Consider the following 19617-nt stretch of genomic DNA (forward strand, 5'->3'; position numbering starts at 1 on the left):
TTGCATAAATCGAATAACCAATGAACGCATTGCTTTCAGTTGATATCTTCCAATGACGATATTGCATCATTGCAAATGTCGCAAACATTTCCTTTCGTCCAATTATTGTCTGATAGCATTTTAATCGATGAATTGTCAATGTATATTTTGTGTGTTTGCGTTATTAAAAATGAAGTTATCGGAAAAATAAAATGTGATATTATTATGTGTATATAGGGAATCCTCTAAAATAAGTAATTTGATATTCCATGTTGTATTTACTGCGCATCCAACTGCGTCATTCATATTTCCACATTTCCAATTAATCAAGTGAAATGTTTCGTACGCGTTTTATTTAATGTCAACACCTCGTAAGAATGTATTGAAAGTGACAGCTGACGAATGTAACACATTTTCGCATTCTCGATTGTCTGTATACTTCAACTTTACGATTGTTATCGAATCTAAAGTAACAGCAACGGATAATCACGTACATTCTGTTAATAAAGTACGTATGATATTAGCAGGTAGCAAAAGTATTGCTTTATAAAGTCATTTATTTTCTAATTTTATCCAAAATAAAATATACACTGTGCAATACTATAGATACTTGTATGCAAGTATCAAATACATTGGATATATGTATATTGATATACAGAACTATCAAATCTATATAATTTTTTAATTGCATTTTTAATTAAGTTAACATTCGTTTTATGCACGAATTAATTTAACATATTATATTGTATGCATATTCTTTTATATTCTGTCATGTATGTGTATATATATATATATATATATTTGTAGAAAATTATCTTAGAGCAATTCGCTCTATAAGAATTGATCATGGAACAAATGATCGCATTGAGTACACAAAATCCATTATCATTATTGGTTAAATTTGGAATGATGGCTTGGAATAATAGCTGTGGAATTGAAAATTGTTCAGGACATGGCGAATGTCACAATGGCACTTGCTTATGCGAAGTAATATCTCTTTATTATAAATATAACTAATCATTACTATGTATGATGTATACATATATATTAACTTCCATTGATGTGCGCATATATTTTTTCAGATCCAATTTGATGGACCCGAGTGTCATGTACCAAATTTAAGTTATTACATAGCATTTGCCTCTATTTTCTTCTTATTGGCATTCATATGTCTTATTCAACTTGTCATGTGCATCGTTGCTGAATGGCAAAAAATGAAGGCACCTTCATTTTTGAGAGCTTGCAGAGTTACTACTCAAAAAGTATTATATTTTGTAGTTTTTCTTGCTTCAGTAATACGTGGAGCATACTTTACTTCTCCAGTAAGTGCATCTATTTTTTTTTTCATTTTATCTCTTTGGTATTACAATGAATTTAATATTATTTTCATTCTTTAGACTGCATTTAAAGAAGGTTGGTCAAGAAGTTTGTCGTCAGCATATTATCCTCTTTTATTAAGCGGATCATCCTTAATAGTATGTTTTTGGGCTGAGGTCTTTCACCTAAGGGATGTTCAATGGGACAAACCACAATTTTTATCTAAATCTTTTTTGGCTTTTGTGGTATTTAATATAATAACATATTCATTATTATTAGCCGAATTTGTTACTGCACAAATAAATTCTCAAGAAGATCAAGTAAGTTACTTATTAAGTTTGTCATATATAAATGTTACATTCAACGTGACTTTTAATACTTACATGCAACAACAATTATATTACATCGGTTATTACATCTATATTAGAACATTTTCCAGAGCTACTACACCCATATTTTTAATGGATGCTATGCAGTACTTTTATTCATTGTTGTCATATTCTTTTTGATATATGGCGTAGAAGTATACTTTAAGGTATGTGTGTTAATTCTATTAATATATTTGAGACAAATAATTTTGATTGTATTTATCTCTTTATCATGTTTTTATCTTTTAGCATGATTAAGATATGTCATATCGGTTTGGAGACTAGAAAAATAATTAATGCAACTTTATTTTATCAGGTTCGAGGTGGATTTCTAAACGAGTACCAGGTTGCTTCTATTGCAACAAATATACGTACTCCGGATGAATCAAAATTACAAAGTGAAGATCAAGTTACAGCTAAATTATTTGATCCTCAACCATCTACATCTGATATTCTACGTATGCAACAACAAGTGAATACTTCTCAATTACATCAATCTAGATTTGGTTTACTATCTCAAGCATTCATGTTGTTTATCGTGGTTGGATTTTTATTTAGCGAAACACTCAGCGAATTTTGGAAAACTAAGTAAGAAAAATAAGAAATATAATAAAACTAATAGAATGTAAACCGATTGACATAATTGACGTATTAAATATTAAATATTTCAGAGTTCCCTTATATAGCAGAAATTGGCACGATGTGGTATTTCGTGTAATAGAAGTTGGTGTAGCATTATGGTTTCCTTGCGTTTTATGGAATTGTATGAGGTATGTTCTACTTAAGAAATGTATTCTGTTACCAGTCGTTTATCTTCTTTTCTTATTTCCTTTTTATCCCATTTCTTATAGTCCAGAACAATTATGGATTTTGAATCCAAAACGAATTTTAAAAAGGCTAGATCTTGATCAAACAAAACATATGAAAGAAATTGAGTTGCAAGATAAGTGTGCAGCGCAAGAATCTGCTCTTACTGACGGAACATCAATCAATAGTAAAGATTGTTGGATATGCTATGACAATGATAGACATGATGTTGGTCCTCTAATACAGCCGTGTCAGTGTAGAGGCGATGTAAGTGCAGTCCATCATGATTGCCTGCGTAGATGGCTTGTAGAGGTATGTTCATATATATAATTAGTTCTTCCTTTATTCAATTTTTTTTTATCTATGAATAATAAATTCTTTTTAATACCTTTTTTGTTAGAGTTCTGTCAATGCAGATAGTCTTACTTGCAAGATATGTGGTACCAACTATAATGTGGAACATGCTAGCCGTTTGGATTGGCAAAATAGTTTAACTACAAAACATTGCCTTCAAACTATTGCCATTGTTACTACAATGTGTGCATCTTCTGCAGCTGCATGGACAGTTATACAACTTGTAGAGGGTCCCATTATTAGAATGCTTGCAGCTGGTGCAGCTTTGTTAATAATGTATGTTTGTATAAGGTAAGTTTATTAAGAGATATTATATTTCATTTAAATACATATATTCTAATTGTTGACAATTATTATAATCGTTTTATAATAATTTCTTGTTAGATTTTTGAGTTTAAATACAGTGGTGGCTTATCAACGTGCCAAAATTTTATCATTAAACATTGCAAATTCTGAGAGTGGAACGTCGACGCATGTTGCCACAATCAGCCATACCGTTTCTGTAGATTTAACAAAAGCAGAACCTGCTGTGATATAGACAGCATAGCATATCGAACAACATAGGATCTGGAATAAAAAAAAAAATTAGTGATCGCAAAGATAGCATAGAAATTCTAAGGTAATACTAGTAGAATTATTAGATATATGTAAATAATAAGTAAAACGATAGTCAAATGTGGTATACTTGTAACTAAACTTTTCAAATAACTTTTCTATGGTAATTATCAGGAAGCATTAGAAAACGATGCTTTTTTGTTGAAATTTATATAGCATATATATATATATATAAAATTTAAATACTTTAGTGTAATCTGAAAATTGCTAATTAGTAAAAAAAGAATAGAATACTTGTAGTTTGATATTATATATTCTTTATCTAATTGTTTAATTCTATTTTTATATTGTGAAAAATGTTGTAGTTATATTTAATTCAACAGACAAATATGGAATGATAGCTTTGAATATTAATTTTTTCTACTACATCTATATCTTTCAAAATTATGAATACAACATTTTTCACAAAAAAAGAAAATACAAGAAATATTCTTTCACAATATTAAAAATATAAAATTAACCACTTCAAATTAAAGTATTAAGCAGTTAGTATGTTAATGATAAAAGATTGTCAAAAAATAAAAAAAAATATTTAATGAACACTAATGAAATCATAGATTTTAGTTTTAATGTAGTTCATAATGAGAATAAAAAATATATTCTTACATAATTGAGATTATCGGCATAAGAATTTAGTGAATATTTTTCAATCGATACAAAAAGTTCTTTATTTCGCATTAAAGTATAATATTAAAATGTGTAAAATACATCATAACAAATTTTTCTTTTGCAGAAAATCCACACGTAATATATTGTTAATTATATGTATTAAAAGTAGTTATGTTTTCAGTTAAACTTTTGCCAAAGACATTTATTATTACTCGTTTATAAGAGCATATATTATTAATATGATTATACATAATTGGTTTAAATTGAAATGCATAATATGAAAAATTAGGCAATTATCCTTATACGTCATTTGATACTGTGAAAAATATAATATTTCTATATGCAATTAAATTTTAATTAGTGATATGTAAATATAATAATTGATGTTGGTAAGTAGATTGTCAATAGTAATAGTACTAAAATAATATAAGTAGGATTTAATATTTAAACATATATTATTATTGATTTATTAATCTTGACATGGTGGTTAAATAAATAAATATCTCTTCATAGTTTATTAGAAAGGATCTGTTAAAATGGTACCATTAATATATTATAGTTTGACTGAGAAGGTAAAATATTATACTTTTCTGGGAATGTTATTGAACAAAGGAAATTTTCGTTAAATAATTTATTAACGATTACAAAATTGCCCTGAAAAAAATTTATAAAAATTAAATAAAAAAAGAAAATATTACGCGCTGTAGAAGTATTTTTCATTTATTAATAGGATATTACATAACTCAAAACATAGTTTAAAATGTTACTAAAATATTTTACTTAACGATCTATATTTCTATATTATTCGTATGAAAATAAAAAAGATAATCGATGTATTTATTATTTTATAGATTAATAAATTTATAAAAAAGGAAATCTTTCAAATTATCAATTTCAGTTATATTATAATATAGAGCATGATTATTTAGTAAAATGTAAATACATGTTAAATGATTTGTGAATGAGTTTATGAATGGGAATTTAAAAAAAAATTAAAGCAAAATATTTCCTGTGTATTTAGAAAAACGATAATTATAAACAAAAAATAGGAGGTAAATAAAAGTATAAGTAGTATTCTTTTATTTTGTATTTCCTTGCTTTTCTTATTTAATGTAACATAATAAAGTCGATAAAATAAAATTAAAATCTAAATGAATATTGTGGAAAAGCAGATTATTCTAGGTGTTTAATTTTAGAAATGATAATTAGGTACTTTTATTATTATTATATTATCCTTTAAGACAACTACTTATATGTATATGTATATGTATATGTATATGTATATGAAATACATATTACAAATTAAACAGAATAATTAATAATTAGCATAATTATAGGTATACAAATAAAACAGAACTTAACATACTGTTTACATTTATCGCTAATTTAAATTTATTTTATTCTTCAAAATTTTGCTCCAATTGTGCATTAATATTACCTCTTGTCAAGTGTAAGTGGAAACATTGTGACACAATTTGTAGTTTCTTTAATAATGTTGGATAAATGATAAATGCACCGGGCATCCTGCTCAGCCTATGGTGGAACAAGATGGATTATTAGCAATAATTTATATACGAGAGCAATAAAACAATATATTATAGAACATATCGCTGTATCAATAATATAATTTCCAGCATTTACTTGGAAGAATATTACGAGATATCTATAAAATTATACAATTAGATATATTTTTAATCAATTTGTTAGTTTTTAATTATCACGATATATTGAACTATGAATAAATATAAAACGGAATATATTATTGTAGAAAGGCGCACACTTTCTCTCTCTCTCTCTCTCTCTCTCTTATTAATATCATTAAAAGATTATTTCTTCTTAATACCAAATATTTGTGAATAAAAGGAAAGGAAATCAATTATTATGTAATTATAATACTTTATTGGTATCTAAACAGTTTTTAAAATAAAAATGTTTTTTTTTCAACGTTTTGATTATACGTGACATAAAATTTGTGTATAAAAACACGCGATGCGTTGAAAAACAATTTAATTATATAAGTGGTCGTTTTATTAGAAACCCTTGCCACGTTATATACAGTAGGTATAGATATATTTTTTTTTTGTTTAAATAAAATAAGTATCATTGAATTATATACCTGCAATTCCAGCAATTGCTTCCGAAGCAAAATATTTCACGTCTACATCAGTGTCAGTATTCAATTTGTCAAGAATAGGTTTTACTTGTGTTTGAACTGCAGAAGGTTCTAGATAGGGTCCGATCCGTTGTAATGTTTTAGCAACATTAAATCTAACATTTGCAACATTATCAGTTGCCATTCCTAAAACCGTTGGTAGCATTACTTTTGTCGTTATTTCTGGACCACATACTTCAGCCAATACCTAAAAGAAGAAATCGTTAATTTAACAATCCATTACAAAAACCGATACGGAAAGCATTTGATTATTATGTTATATAATGTAATAAAAATTGAAAAATCCAATTTACATTAATACAAAATAAGCATGTCATCCTATGAAGATAATTCTGATCCCTGGACATTGCTAATACTTTAGGTATAACGGTATTTTGTGCCCATTCAGGTCCAAATTTTTCTACTAATTTCTTCAAATTCAATGTCGCCGCTTCCCTAATAGCATAAACATGGTCTACAAGCCAAGTCATACATAAAGAATTCAATTTCTCATCAAAGAATTCAACTCCTAATTGACCAGCTAAGAGAGGCATATACCTAAAAAATATATTTTTTTTTTAAATAAAAAATTTAAAGTGATTTTAATTATTTTAAATGTGATAAAATATCATTGATCGAATACTTACTCAATAATGGCTAATCTAACTCGCCATTTAGAATCTTCTGCTAATTCTACAATGGCTGGTAAAAGTGACAATGAAAGCTGTTGTATACCTATAACTTCATTAACACATTCCAAATTACTGATAATGTTTAGACGAACCTCAGGACATTCATCTCTTAGCTGAGATAAGAATAGAGGTAACAAATGTTCGATCGTGCTATAAATATATAAAAATTGTATGTTTTAAATATTTAAGATTAGCAATGCTTAATCTAACCGATTAAAATTATGCTTATGCTTACTTATGTTTGCCAAGTATTGGACTAAGCCCCATTATGACACTGGCTAAAGCTGATTTAACATGTTGATTAGGATCTGCTACAAGTTCTTTGACTATAGGTAAAATATTACCCATAATAATAATTTCATGATACAACTGATCAAGATTTTGACAAAAATCGCGAACTTTATCAGCAGCTGCTGCTCGTACTTCCGCTTCCATATCCTTTAATAATACTTCAAATGCGGGTACAAGATCTGTTCTTGTAATTTCTGGTCCAACTGCTTTCTGGAGCTATAAAATCATATTATTATTAAAAATTGTATCATTAGTTTTTGATTATAAATAATAAAATATGTGATAAAGAAATAATGAAAACATACATCAGTAAATTTATCAGCAACCATATATCGTACACGCCAAGACTGGTCGCTGGCACACTGTCGAAGCGTTGGCATAACTAATTGTTCAACATCTTCTGGTTGTAATAAAGCTGCAATACTGACACACGCTTCAACTGCTAAAAGTCGTACCGAATCCTAAACATAAAACATTTTTTCAATTTGCACAAGTAATCCATAATATCTTATTTATACATGCATTGAAAATACTTATGGTATTATTACTTATATATGAATGAATACGTTTACCTGTTCATCTTGAGCAAGAATAACAAACATAGGGATTAAATCTGATTTTAAGTATTCAATTTCCACAACTTTAGCAAACTCTCCTAATTTGGAGGCAGCAGATCGTCGTGCCATTGGCGTATCATCTTGACATAGATTGCGGAAGTGGTTTCGTAAACTTGCTGTAATTTTAGAAAGTATGCATCAAATGGTAGACAATATAAAAAATTACGCTAGAGAAGAAAAATAAATAAAAATAAAAAATATTAATTACCTTTAATAGTTGGACTAACACGTGGATAGCATACACTAAAAAGTCCACAAGCAGATGTTCTTGACGTAAACCAATCTCCGGATGCCAAGCGTTGGACCAAAGGAACAAAGTGTTCTTCAAGATCAGCTGGACTATGTTGGCTGGCAATATTTCTTAAAGATTCCACTGCCTTATCGCGAACCACAGTTTCTTCGACCGTAGCTAATGATTCTAAAGGTGGCTATATAACAAATTGATATATTATATATATTTACATTCTATTAATAACATGAAAATATATTTTCTAATTACCGACTTTGTTTATATCAATAAAAACAATGTCATTTACCAATAAACAATAAACGTATTCCGGTCCACCAACGAGAGGTGTGAATGTACCAAGCTGTTCTGCCAATGCAAGAAGGACTTCATCCTCGTCGTAGATAGTTTCTGTTAAAAAAGGTATCAGCTCGCTACGAGTCCTTTCAATACCTAATGCAAGAGCAATCGTAGACAGTTTCTTGATAGAATTTAGACGTAACTGTAAAATAAAAAAGTGCACAACAGAATGAAAAGCATTTAATGTGAGATACATTGATACTTGTATATTAATACTCGAAGTTTAAAAGATATAGAACATTTGATAAGTATTTGGAACATTTAGATAAACTTGTTTGCACTTACCTGAACATCTTCATTCTTTAATTCATCAATTAAAACTGCAATCGGATACAGACTATCATCCGTAGTAGAATCACTAGCTGCCATTTTGCTACCGACTACACTTTAGTCGTATCGCTTTAGCAGTTTTACCAGTATCACTTGCTGATCGTTCGTTAAATGATTTTGTTCTTAAAACAATCTGTTTCTTCGGGATATACTGTGCCACGTGAAATACAACAAAATGGAAAAAACTTCCAACGATTCTTTATAAGTTATAGCATAATTGACGAAGAGAAGCATTAATTAATATACGATCGAAATATACCCCGACCTATCCCGCGACTCCATGAATCACTAACAATTATTATATTTGATGGAGCTACCACTAGATGGGGACTAGATCACCCTCAAATACCACCATTACGAATACGTATATTTTAGTCTATCTTAAATATACACACTTATGTACGAAGAAGGAACGCCGCCTGGTGTCGCAAAGATCAATAAATATCTTTCAGATCATTTCTTATAGTTTCATATAGTTTATGCTAAGGGCAGCCTAAGCCGAAGAGTATTCTACTCTTAAGAATAATTTGCGTCAGCAACTGTTAGTTCTTTTCTTTAAATCTACTCCTAAGATTTTATCATTCATACGTTTCGGCCGATCAAAGGTGGATATCTTGACAAGTTATTATGACATTAAAAAAGTGCTTATTCACATGTCATTATAAAAGAAATAAGATTGGTTATTGAAAGCCGTTTTGATTTGTATTCAAGAGAAAATCACTTTTTTGTTGCCGTAGTATTGGCGTGCGTGTCAAATCTCGCCAACTATTTCCGGAATAGAATTAAGCCGCAAAATAAAAGGTGACGTTTACTATAGGAACTATTCTCGAGGCGTATTGTATATGTTTTTCACCTCTAAAAAAACAAGGAGTATTGATAACCCACGTAAAGAATAATATCACAGGTTGCATATTTGGTGGTTATATCGGGCTATACTGCGTCGTAAGAGATATTAAGATTCTGGCTAAAGAATTGTCATAGGCAATCGATTAGAAGGGTTTCATTCTCCGCGGAGAAGATGGGCCTGACAATAAGCAGCTTGTTTATCCGATTATTCGGTAAAAAACAAATGAGAATACTAATGGTAGGCTTGGACGCAGCTGGCAAAACGACTATTTTATATAAACTTAAGCTTGGTGAAATAGTTACAACTATACCAACAATTGGTTTTAACGTCGAAACTGTAGAATACAGAAACATCTGTTTCACGGTTTGGGACGTTGGCGGACAAGACAAGATCCGACCACTTTGGAGGCACTATTTCCAAAATACTCAAGGTCTAATCTATGTTGTGGACAGCAATGATCGTGAACGTATTGCAGAAGCTGAACGTGAATTAGCAAACATGTTGAAGGAAGATGAACTTCGAGATGCTGTACTTTTGGTATTCGCGAATAAGCAAGACTTACCGAATGCTATGTCTGCTGCTGAACTTACAGATAAACTGGGCCTTAATTCCCTTCGTGGACGACACTGGTATATACAAAGCGCTTGCGCTACGCAGGGCCATGGATTGTATGAAGGGCTCGATTGGCTAAGTACTGAATTGGCCAAAAAGTGATACCATGTAGTACGTTCAATTGTGTCATCACAGACAATATCTTCATTCAACATCAATGTAGAACATAATTTACGGTTTCTTATTTTATAAGGTTACACTTATCTATAATTAAGAGTATGTATATTGATACAGTACTATGTACTTTTCAAAACTATTGTGAATACAATTGAATTAAAATGAAGACTTTACAAGACAATTACAAATATACTGAATCTTTTAATATCTCAAATCAATGCGCATCTTGGTCTAAAAATAAAATTTATCTTGCTAATACAAAGGTAATTTCTTTGTAGATATATAATATGTCTGTGCAAGCAACCTACGGACATATACAAAATCTCTTGTAACATTTGTTTCATTGATATTTATATTTGTTATTATTTTGGTATTATACTCATGAGCAAATCACAGCACTACGATGAAAAGAAGGTTTACAAAATGTGTACAGGAATCGTTCTATGTTCTCGCCATATATTTTGCTTTTTCAAAATGAAAAAAAATATTCAATAGATTATATTTAAGATATATTAGTTTAAAATATATCTCGTTGGGTAATGAAATTATTCAGAATTTATAACTTCATTTCTTTTTTTGAAACACCTAATGTTTATATTATAAGGAATATGCTTGTAAATGAATAATAAATATGAAAAAAGTATTGTAAACCATAGCTCACAAATTTATTTTGCTTTTATATTTAATGGATATGACAACTTTCCCTATTACATGCATTAATTATTAAAAAGAGAAATGCCTCAAAACTAATCTTGTGAACTAACTGAACATATAACTTTATTATTGTACAAAACAGTACTACATTGGACATACAAATACTGTGTATAATATAATACATCACACGTTTTTTAGTATGTGGTATATTATATTTCATAAAGCTCTATTCTGTGTCTATTCCATAAAGTAAATAATTTACAAAAGAAAAAACTAGTAAACATTATGTACACTGTTCTTCAACATATAATGGAACAGACTGTTTTTAATGCAATTCTTGCGATTACACTTTATATAATGCACTATACTTAATTATATTTTATCATATTCTTTAGAAATTACAATTCACGGAAATTTGTTATTAAAAAAAATAATTTTATTTTTATATTATACCAATAAAAATTAATAAACTTCCCTCTTTCTTCTCTTTCTCTCTCTCTCTCTCTCTCTCTCATTCTCTCTCTTTCTTTCTCTGATGTTATTCGCGCATAGTAATCGCATTTAACCAAGTGGCAGCTATGTAACTTATAAATTAACCATTTAGGCTTTAACAAACAGTTAATCTTTATCATATATAGAAAATTTTCTGCAACTTGACTGGAATAAATATCACTCGTTTAACTGGAAAGTGCAACATAATCAAAAGTACTTTGTATCAATATGATTCCAAAGGAAAGACAAATTGGAATAATGCATACATTTACATGACTTTACTAAATCATCTATTTTGAAATGTCCATAATAATCGAAACTCATTTGCGTACCCACGTATTCTTATTGGGACCTGTATTACTTTTACCAAGCACTGGAAAATGATTTTCTAGCGTATGATTAGCCATATGTGTTTGAAAATCCGAATGTTTTAAAATTTGGTTACATGTTGTACAAATCTGTAAACCTTTAACTTTATTACCCAGTTCTTTATGGTAAACTTTAAACAGTTCTTGTTGCTTTGGAATATCAGGTAGAAGAACTAAAAGCTCAGGAAACACATCTTCAAATGCTGTTCTACCCATAACGGTACAACAATGTGCATAATATTCTTCAGCACTGCAAACACCTTGTCGAAATAATCCACTTACATAGCGGAATTCTTCAATCCGATCTTGTTTCATTAATACTTCATTCATTTTAGCTACGAGAGATTTATTCCGTTTTTGAAAATCAGGTGGAAGAATATAAGTGTATAAAGTATTGTGCTTATAATCGTCTGGTAAAATGGCATAACTTTCACCAGAACTATTTGTAAATGTCAACCCATTATTACTATGCAACTGTTCCATATTTTCAACTTTGATACAGAATCCTGGAGGTGGAGATGTAGTAGATTCAAAGCCAGGTGGAGGATCTATAAAACCTGGCGGCTTAGAACCGCTACTACCCAAAGCTGGAAAATCTTCCATTTGATGGACATTATTATTGGTAGAGTTAAGACTGTCTATTTTAAGTTCAGTACGTTTTCTTAATATGTTGTTACTTTTATTACTACCTCCAGAACTTGTTTTTACAATTACTGCACAAGAACCTTCTTCTAAGTTTTTACATTTCTTTTTATCCTTTTTATTTGTATGTTCAGCTTCTTTAGAATGTTTAATATTGTTAGAATTTTTTATACCGTTATATGTATCATTGGATGACTGTTCATTCTGTTTGTCATTGCTATTATGTTTAGCAGAATTTTTTAATAAATTGTCATTGCAGATACTAATTGTATCATTTGTTGGTTCTAAAACCTGAATTGAACCAGCAACGTCGCTAGTACTAGATTCACCATTTTTCTTAACATCAATATTAATCTTATTTGGTTTTATATTATTAGTCTCATTTAAATTAGAATTGTGTTTTGCCTTTTTCTTTTTTGTTTTTCCTTTTACTGATTCTGCAGTGGTTTTGATATTATTGTTAGAAATGCTAGAAGATTGAGGTTGAGTTCTTGGTGGAACAACCATTATTGCAGATTGTTTATTTTGCTTGGATGATTTAGATAAACTTGGAAAATCCTCTCCAGATTGTATAGGTGGTGGAGATGGTGCTAATGATCGAACTGTTTTCTTTGACTTTGGAGTAACTGCAGACGTGGACTTTGTACAAGTCCACTGTAAGACCTCTTTCCATTGAGCTGAATTGGGAGTACTGGTAGAGGGTTTATTACAACCCAAGACTGGAAATTCAGAATCTACAGATAATTGTGCGGGTCGAACCCTAACATTAGGTCCAGATACTCTAGTGGTAACTGTACCATTAATTTCACGATTCACTTGGATAGAAACATTAGGTGTTGAGCCTTTCCGACTTTGTGGCACATTTGATCCAACTAAATTAGCACTGGAAACACTAACGTTAACGGTTTTAGAAACATTAGCATTAGTAGATTCAGGACCCAATGCAGGAAAGTTTTCATCTGTGACAGCCAATGATTGAGGTCTTACAGTACTACGAATAGTTACATTACCTCTACCTTTAGTAGGTTGATTTAAATTAGGTACAAAAGAGCAATTGCCTAAAGTTGGAAATTCTTCTCTACTTTGAACATCGACGGATGGTTGTTTAATGAAAGTAGCTGGAGATTCAACATTAGTTTGAGAATTGCTTGCACTAGTTAATGCCGTTGGTTGTTGATATTCTCTAGAATTATGATCTCTAAATCCATAATCTCTTGTACTTTTGGAAGTCGATGGTCCTGTCATACCTCTTCTAATTCTGTTCTCGCCTCGAGGTGCCAAAGTAAACTCTAGCTCCAAAGTTCTAGCTTGTTTAGCTGCAGCTTTGCTTAATTGTTTTCCATGAACACTCGTTTTATGCGCTTTTAGGTCTATATCGGTTCTAAAGACACTGGTAAATTTTTCATCTATACACATTCCTTCTTCGCATAGGAAATGTTCTTGCCTAAAATGATCTCTAAGGTACTCATATGAGCTGTAATATTGGTGTAAACCATCTGCATCACAGAAATGACAATATAAATGATCTCGTCTCAAGTGACGATACAACTCATCATTATCCATATATCTTTGATCACAAAATTCACAAAGCGGATGACCTTTGTGACTCCTGTCATCTATATCGCCTTTTCTTCGATGCTGAGCAAGATCCGACCGTGTGTAACAGCGTCGTTCGCAAGAAAATATCTTTAACAAATTGATATATTATGTTGATAATTACATATAGAAAATGATGAGCTTAAAATAAGAAAAATTAAATACCTTTAAATTTTCCACGCAAAGATCGCAATAATGAAGCTCGTGCTGATGTCTCATATGATCTTTCAAACTTTGAAAATTACTAAAAACTTTTTTTTCTTCGCAAATGGTGCAAATGTCAACTAATAACTCATAAAATTTCTCTTGTATATCAACGGTGTCAAAGAAAATATCATATCGCGTGTCCAATAAACCACCTTTTCGAAGAAAACGAAAGGGTTTTATCTCTCTGGTAAAAACAACTTTTGGTAAATCTTGACGACAAATAGGACATTCATTTTGTCGACAAAGCACTCTCATTCGTGTACTACATTCATAACATACGGGATGTTCGCACATCCCTATACTATAAATTTCCACAGTTTTATAACATACAACACATGTATTAGTATTTACATTTTCGTTACTCGCAGACATGCTTACTGATGTAATTAAGATATGTTCTGTATATATCTATTACAATTTTGTTAACCACTATGATGATTTAATTACAAAAAGAAGACGATCCTTCTTGAATAGTTTAAACGAACGATTTATTATATGATTTATACAATTGGTCATATCATGAATAGTTCTGAAAAATAAATATTCTTATTAAAATATTACCCAAGAAAATAGTGTTTCAAAAAAAAATATATTACACGATTATTTCGAGGATGTTTATGTAGAATACGAAAAATTTAAAAAACTAGCTAAATTTGATAGAAAATGCATATATATATGTATGTATGTACGTATATATATATATATATATATATATATATATATATATGTATATATGTATATATGTATGTACGTATATATGTATGTACGTATATATGTATGTACGTATATATATATTATGAAATTATTTCATTCATTAAGTAAAAAAAAAATTAGTTGAAAAATTAAAAAATTTACGTGAATGATTTCGAGATAAATGCCTTATGAAACAATAATTATCTTTATTCTTAGAGAAGTCCAAAAATAGATAATGAATCTAAAAAAATTGGCAGCAAACAGACGGTAAAGTTGTTCGGTAAAATTCTTAAAAAACAAGGTTAAAAGCACTCACAAGACAAAATCTAAAGATTATATCTTTTCCGACGAAAAAGATTCTAAAGAACTGAAGAGCGAATCGTTTCGGAAGATGCGTACGCTGGACGGCTTCTTATTTTCTGTAAGCTTCTTGACGTATTTGCGATCTATACTAGATCTTGGCCACTTTACTCTACGTAACAAAAACCAGACAGAAATTACTGTGCAAAACCGGAAATCTGTAAGAGCTCCTCACCTCCATCCCCTTCCTTTGTATATACATGCATATACAAGCACTATATATGATTGACACAACACAATAACACATTTGGAAAATGCAATGAATATAATAAAACATTTTATAATTATTACACGCTCATGTAAATCATCCCGATTATTAATTCATTTGTTAACGATTATCAATTTTCTTATTCGTTTCATTTCCAACCAATGAATTATATCGATCAACTATAGATTTTTTCTAGATAAATTTAATCTAAGAAATCTATTTATATTCATAAAATATGAATATATATATATAAAGTATAATATATTATAATTGTACATTTAACAAAATATCTTTTGATATATAATTTTTTAACGTTAATAAATATCAATCTACCGATATATAATAGAAATAAGATAATTGAACTTATGATTATTATTTTATGCAAAATAATATTTGAAATATTTAAATTTACCGCCATAGTAGTATATTTAATGCCAATTTCCGTTTACTTTTCGATCGAGCTTACTCGATCAGGGTTGTAAACCTAACGTCCTTAAATTTTTACCACAGTGAATCATTGTAACGTATCGTAGTAACATAAATTTATATTAGAGTTTCCTTTCCATAGAAAAGTGTTCCTTTATAAGTCTGTCAAAATAGCGGTAAAGAGTTGTTTATGTTAAGCCTTGGAAGAGTTCGTGTCTACATTTCGACGATAGATGAAAGAAATTATTCTATTATCTAGAATATGTCACAACAAACAGCTGTTGTACAGACTAGTACAGGATCTGATATAACACCTGTTCTTGGAAATTTGCAATCTGTTGGTCCCACTAATCAAACGTTACCAGTTATGTCTACTATACAAAGTAATAACACAGTACCCATTTTACAATCACAACAAACACAAAATCAACAATCTCAGTATACGTCTCAAGCATCAAAACAGCAAGTAGCACAGCATTCATCCGTATCGAGTTCTTGTAATGACTTTCCACAAGTATGTCTATTCAAAAAATATTCTTTTGAATGAAGGTAATGTAATAAAAATATATTAATTGTATGTATTCTTTTAGTTCCTTACCAAAACACGTTTACAAGATTTAGTAAGAGAGGTAGATCCAACTGAACAATTAGATGAAGAAGTAGAAGAAATGCTTCTACAATTGGCAGATGATTTTGTAGAAACAACCGTAAATGCAGCATGTCTTTTAGCTAAGCATCGTCATGCGAATACAGTGGAAGTCAAAGATGTACAACTACATTTAGGTAAGTTTATATGGAAACTTTTATTGTGCTTTTTATTATTTAATAATATCATTCGTTTAATATTAATTGTACTTACAGAAAGAAATTGGAACATGTGGATACCTGGTTTTGGTACAGACGAGGTTCGTCCGTACAAGAGAGCAACGGTAACAGAAGCACACAAACAAAGACTGGCGCTAATACGAAAATCCATTAAAAAATATTAAATTTCTTATGGTTCCTATATGTAAAAAAGAAAGATTATAGTAGCTTACTTTCAATCAAAAATTTTATACTTATATACATTCATGTGTTGGCATATGAATTGTTAATATATGATCCATTACATTAATATGAGATTATAACTGTTAAATTACATCCTTTCATAATATTTACTTGCGTTATTCATACTTGAACATTGAAACATTAACTTTATATCTTTTACAACGGATAATAATAAAAACAGCCCATTGTTATAGATCAGTTAAGCCTATTTAAACAGATATTCCGTAAAAATAACAATTATATATAGAATTCTTCTATAAAATAAATAAAATTTATCACATTTTATTAGATTATTGGTTAAAATAATATTTAATTTTAAGAATATATACAATGGTATATATTATGCTAAGCATATGAAATTCTATTGGTCGATCGCTTCGAGAGCTTGAATATATCGAATGTATCGAAATAATAACGTATATCGATATAATCGATTATACTACTTTGCAAGAACAGGAAGTAGGTCTTTCCTTCGTGATCACAGTCACTGAAAGGAACTAAAGTAAGTATATCGTTATTATTTGTAAGCTTATTTTTACAAATATATCTAATATTAAATACAGAATTACTTTTTTGTTATTATTTCTTTAATATTTATGATCGATTTGTATTAAAATTTGATTAATAAAAAAGTTGTAGAAATAATAAAATGCAAATATTAAAAACGCCACGTGTTACAGTATATTTGGTTGGTTATGTTCTTTGCGTCTTTGCCTTAATTCGATATGTGAATTTAATTACAGAATGGCGGACACTGCTCCAGCCGCTCGTGGAGGTTTTCGTGGAGGTTTTGGTACTCGTGGTGCTGGCGGAGATCGCGGAGGCCCTCGAGGTAGAGGACGTGGTGGAAGAGCACGAGGACGCGGTCGTGGTCGCGGCAAAGAGGATAGTAAAGAATGGATGCCTGTTACCAAGCTGGGTCGTTTAGTTCGAGATGGAAAGATTCAGTCTTTAGAACATATTTACCTCTTTTCTTTACCTATTAAAGAATATGAAATCATTGATAAATTTCTTGGACCTGATCTTAAAGATGAAGTTTTGAAGATTATGCCAGTCCAGAAGCAAACCAGAGCAGGTCAACGTACCCGTTTTAAGGTAAGAACATTACACGATTATTTCCATATTTTTTGGTTTATTCTGTTTTAATGTTGTAAATTAAATGACTGCTTGAAAATTTTCTAGGCCTTTGTAGCTATCGGAGACACTAATGGTCATATTGGCTTAGGAGTAAAGTGCTCCAAAGAAGTAGCTACTGCTATCCGAGGTGCTATCATCCTAGCCAAACTTTCTGTAGTACCTGTACGTAGAGGTTATTGGGGAAATAAAATTGGCAAACCGCATACAGTACCTTGCAAAGTTACTGGAAAATGTGGATCCGTACAAGTGCGCTTGATTCCTGCACCCAGAGGTACAGGAATCGTGTCAGCACCTGTTCCTAAAAAACTTTTGCAAATGGCTGGTATTGAAGATTGTTATACATCTGCCAGAGGGTCTACTTGCACTCTGGGTAATTTTGCTAAAGCAACATATGCTGCTATAGCTAAGACTTATGCTTATTTAACACCAGATCTATGGAATGAACAGCCTTTGCTTAAAGCACCATATCAAGAATATGCTGATTATTTGTCAAAACATCATAAAGCTGTAGCAGGTCAACGAGCTGCCGAAGCCGTTTAAATAATAAACTTTTATTCAATGAGAGCCTCCTAATTGCTGATGTTATTATTTTCATGTATCATCTTACCTTATATTTTCAGTGCAGAATAAGTGTACTGCGATTTACTATTCATGTTTAACGAAATTTTATAAACAAGTAGAACTCTTTTCAAAACAGAATAGTAAGATTACTTAGTCTTATTTCATTATTTGATTACAAACATACATTTTATTTAATTATAAGTGAAAGAAAACCTTAAATTAATATTTACAATCAAATGTATGAAGAAAAACAACTATAATATTATGTATTTTCTGAGGACAGATTTTTGGAACTTCTATATTGTTTATATGATTCATTGAAAACTTCTAAAGTGTGATCGCAAACTTTTTCTAAATCTTGAAGCCCACGTTTCAATACATCTGTGGCTCGTCCTGCTTTAGTTTGTATCCTGAAGTTAATTTTATTTTCTGCTGGATGAGGTACAGTATATCCGCAAAATGTCACTTCAGGGCTAACATAAAATATAAAGATGAATAACTTTTAAATATTCAATAATTATTTCAGATAAATATTATTTTAATATTTAAACAACATAGCTGTTCAAAATACGTACTACTGAGTTATTATATTTTGTAATGCATTTCCCAATGTATGACCTTCATTTAAAAATACAAAAGTTTTGGACTTTTCTCCATGCACTTGATCACCAGCAAGCTGCCACAAATAAATATAGTATTAGTAGAAAATATTTATTTTATCGAGTTAAAAACAATATATAAATTAATAAATATTTTTGCATTTTATACCACTACAAGTCGTCCCATTCTTGCTATATTTAATGAATGGTTAGTATACGTTTATTTTTTTTACTTTGAGTACAATACTAGCTAGACATGCAGTTGCATGCAGTATTCCAACGAATTTTACGATACGTCGATCGTCACACCACCTATAATAAAATAATACCATCA

The 19617-nt window shown here is 30.0% G+C and overlaps 7 protein-coding genes across 8 annotated transcripts; 4 read left to right on the plus strand and 3 right to left on the minus strand.

Annotated features, from left to right (window-relative positions):
- Positions 1-50: 50 nt before the first annotated feature.
- LOC122524479 lies at positions 51-4665 on the plus strand. 2 transcript variants are annotated; one of them, XM_043646787.1, is made up of 10 exons: positions 51-487; positions 787-966; positions 1062-1301; positions 1377-1616; positions 1724-1831; positions 1981-2252; positions 2336-2434; positions 2516-2783; positions 2872-3116; positions 3210-4665. In XM_043646787.1, exons 2-10 carry the CDS (start codon positions 826-828, stop codon positions 3361-3363), a joined length of 1767 nt encoding a protein of 588 aa, XP_043502722.1. In that variant the 5' UTR covers positions 51-487; positions 787-825; the 3' UTR covers positions 3364-4665. The 2 variants fall into 2 exon arrangements, with proteins under 2 accessions (XP_043502722.1, XP_043502723.1); XM_043646788.1 differs by having other exon boundaries at positions 52-487; positions 1736-1831.
- Positions 4666-5417: 752 nt separating this feature from the next.
- Positions 5418-9023, minus strand: LOC122524481 (serine/threonine-protein phosphatase 2A 65 kDa regulatory subunit A alpha isoform). Its single transcript, XM_043646791.1, has 10 exons — positions 8673-9023; positions 8338-8529; positions 8010-8229; positions 7757-7917; positions 7490-7645; positions 7129-7400; positions 6849-7043; positions 6516-6759; positions 6166-6409; positions 5418-5582 (listed from the first exon to the last, which is right to left on the minus strand). The coding sequence occupies exons 1-10, from the start codon at positions 8754-8756 to the stop codon at positions 5578-5580; spliced, it is 1773 nt and encodes a 590-aa protein (XP_043502726.1). The 5' UTR covers positions 8757-9023; the 3' UTR covers positions 5418-5577.
- Positions 9024-9185: 162 nt separating this feature from the next.
- On the plus strand, positions 9186-10507 carry LOC122524483 (ADP-ribosylation factor 2). The gene has a single exon (XM_043646793.1). The coding sequence runs from the start codon at positions 9736-9738 to the stop codon at positions 10276-10278; it is 543 nt and encodes a 180-aa protein (XP_043502728.1). The 5' UTR covers positions 9186-9735; the 3' UTR covers positions 10279-10507.
- Positions 10508-11045: 538 nt separating this feature from the next.
- LOC122524480 (E3 ubiquitin-protein ligase ZNF598) lies at positions 11046-15658 on the minus strand. Its single transcript, XM_043646789.1, has 4 exons — positions 15481-15658; positions 15262-15417; positions 14211-14781; positions 11046-14135 (listed from the first exon to the last, which is right to left on the minus strand). The coding sequence occupies exons 3-4, from the start codon at positions 14622-14624 to the stop codon at positions 11760-11762; spliced, it is 2790 nt and encodes a 929-aa protein (XP_043502724.1). The 5' UTR covers positions 14625-14781; positions 15262-15417; positions 15481-15658; the 3' UTR covers positions 11046-11759.
- Positions 15659-16104: 446 nt separating this feature from the next.
- LOC122524482 (transcription initiation factor TFIID subunit 12) lies at positions 16105-17184 on the plus strand. The gene is made up of 3 exons (XM_043646792.1): positions 16105-16453; positions 16530-16722; positions 16801-17184. The coding sequence occupies exons 1-3, from the start codon at positions 16202-16204 to the stop codon at positions 16926-16928; spliced, it is 573 nt and encodes a 190-aa protein (XP_043502727.1). The 5' UTR covers positions 16105-16201; the 3' UTR covers positions 16929-17184.
- Positions 17185-17383: 199 nt separating this feature from the next.
- Positions 17384-18696, plus strand: LOC122524373 (40S ribosomal protein S2). The gene is made up of 3 exons (XM_043646598.1): positions 17384-17488; positions 17730-18081; positions 18169-18696. Exons 2-3 carry the CDS (start codon positions 17731-17733, stop codon positions 18661-18663), a joined length of 846 nt encoding a protein of 281 aa, XP_043502533.1. The 5' UTR covers positions 17384-17488; position 17730; the 3' UTR covers positions 18664-18696.
- Positions 18697-18808: 112 nt separating this feature from the next.
- Positions 18809-19568, minus strand: LOC122524375 (probable DNA-directed RNA polymerases I and III subunit RPAC2). Its single transcript, XM_043646599.1, has 3 exons — positions 19453-19568; positions 19260-19360; positions 18809-19157 (listed from the first exon to the last, which is right to left on the minus strand). The coding sequence occupies exons 1-3, from the start codon at positions 19468-19470 to the stop codon at positions 18947-18949; spliced, it is 330 nt and encodes a 109-aa protein (XP_043502534.1). The 5' UTR covers positions 19471-19568; the 3' UTR covers positions 18809-18946.
- Positions 19569-19617: the final 49 nt, after the last annotated feature.

Source organism: Polistes fuscatus, unplaced genomic scaffold (genome assembly GCF_010416935.1).
Source record: "Polistes fuscatus isolate 324 unplaced genomic scaffold, CU_Pfus_HIC Scaffold7, whole genome shotgun sequence".
Classification (NCBI taxonomy): Eukaryota; Metazoa; Arthropoda; class Insecta; order Hymenoptera; family Vespidae; genus Polistes; species Polistes fuscatus.

Bases quoted from the DNA above. Each gene is read 5' to 3' on its own strand.
- LOC122524483 (XM_043646793.1), top strand. From the start codon at position 9,736: ATGGGCCTGACAATAAGCAGCTTGTTTATCCGATTATTCGGTAAAAAA.
- LOC122524375 (XM_043646599.1), bottom strand. The intron at 19,158-19,259 runs GTACGTATTTTG...ATTTTATGTTAG, and splicing joins CAAAATATAATAACTCAGTA to CCCTGAAGTGACATTTTGCG.
- LOC122524482 (XM_043646792.1), top strand. From the start codon at position 16,202: ATGTCACAACAAACAGCTGTTGTACAGACTAGTACAGGATCTGATATA. The intron at 16,454-16,529 runs GTATGTCTATTC...GTATTCTTTTAG, and splicing joins CTTGTAATGACTTTCCACAA to TTCCTTACCAAAACACGTTT. The intron at 16,723-16,800 runs GTAAGTTTATAT...TTGTACTTACAG, and splicing joins AGATGTACAACTACATTTAG to AAAGAAATTGGAACATGTGG.
- LOC122524479 (XM_043646787.1), top strand. From the start codon at position 826: ATGGAACAAATGATCGCATTGAGTACACAAAATCCATTATCATTATTG. The intron at 1,832-1,980 runs GTATGTGTGTTA...TTATTTTATCAG, and splicing joins GCGTAGAAGTATACTTTAAG to GTTCGAGGTGGATTTCTAAA. The intron at 2,253-2,335 runs GTAAGAAAAATA...TAAATATTTCAG, and splicing joins AGCGAATTTTGGAAAACTAA to AGTTCCCTTATATAGCAGAA.
- LOC122524480 (XM_043646789.1), bottom strand. From the start codon at position 14,624: ATGTCTGCGAGTAACGAAAATGTAAATACTAATACATGTGTTGTATGT. The intron at 14,136-14,210 runs GTATTTAATTTT...AATTTGTTAAAG, and splicing joins TTTGCGTGGAAAATTTAAAG to ATATTTTCTTGCGAACGACG.
- LOC122524481 (XM_043646791.1), bottom strand. From the start codon at position 8,756: ATGGCAGCTAGTGATTCTACTACGGATGATAGTCTGTATCCGATTGCA. The intron at 7,401-7,489 runs GTATGTTTTCAT...ATGATTTTATAG, and splicing joins TTGCTGATAAATTTACTGAT to CTCCAGAAAGCAGTTGGACC. The intron at 7,044-7,128 runs GTAAGCATAAGC...ATATATTTATAG, and splicing joins CCAATACTTGGCAAACATAA to CACGATCGAACATTTGTTAC.
- LOC122524373 (XM_043646598.1), top strand. From the start codon at position 17,731: ATGGCGGACACTGCTCCAGCCGCTCGTGGAGGTTTTCGTGGAGGTTTT. The intron at 18,082-18,168 runs GTAAGAACATTA...AAAATTTTCTAG, and splicing joins GTCAACGTACCCGTTTTAAG to GCCTTTGTAGCTATCGGAGA.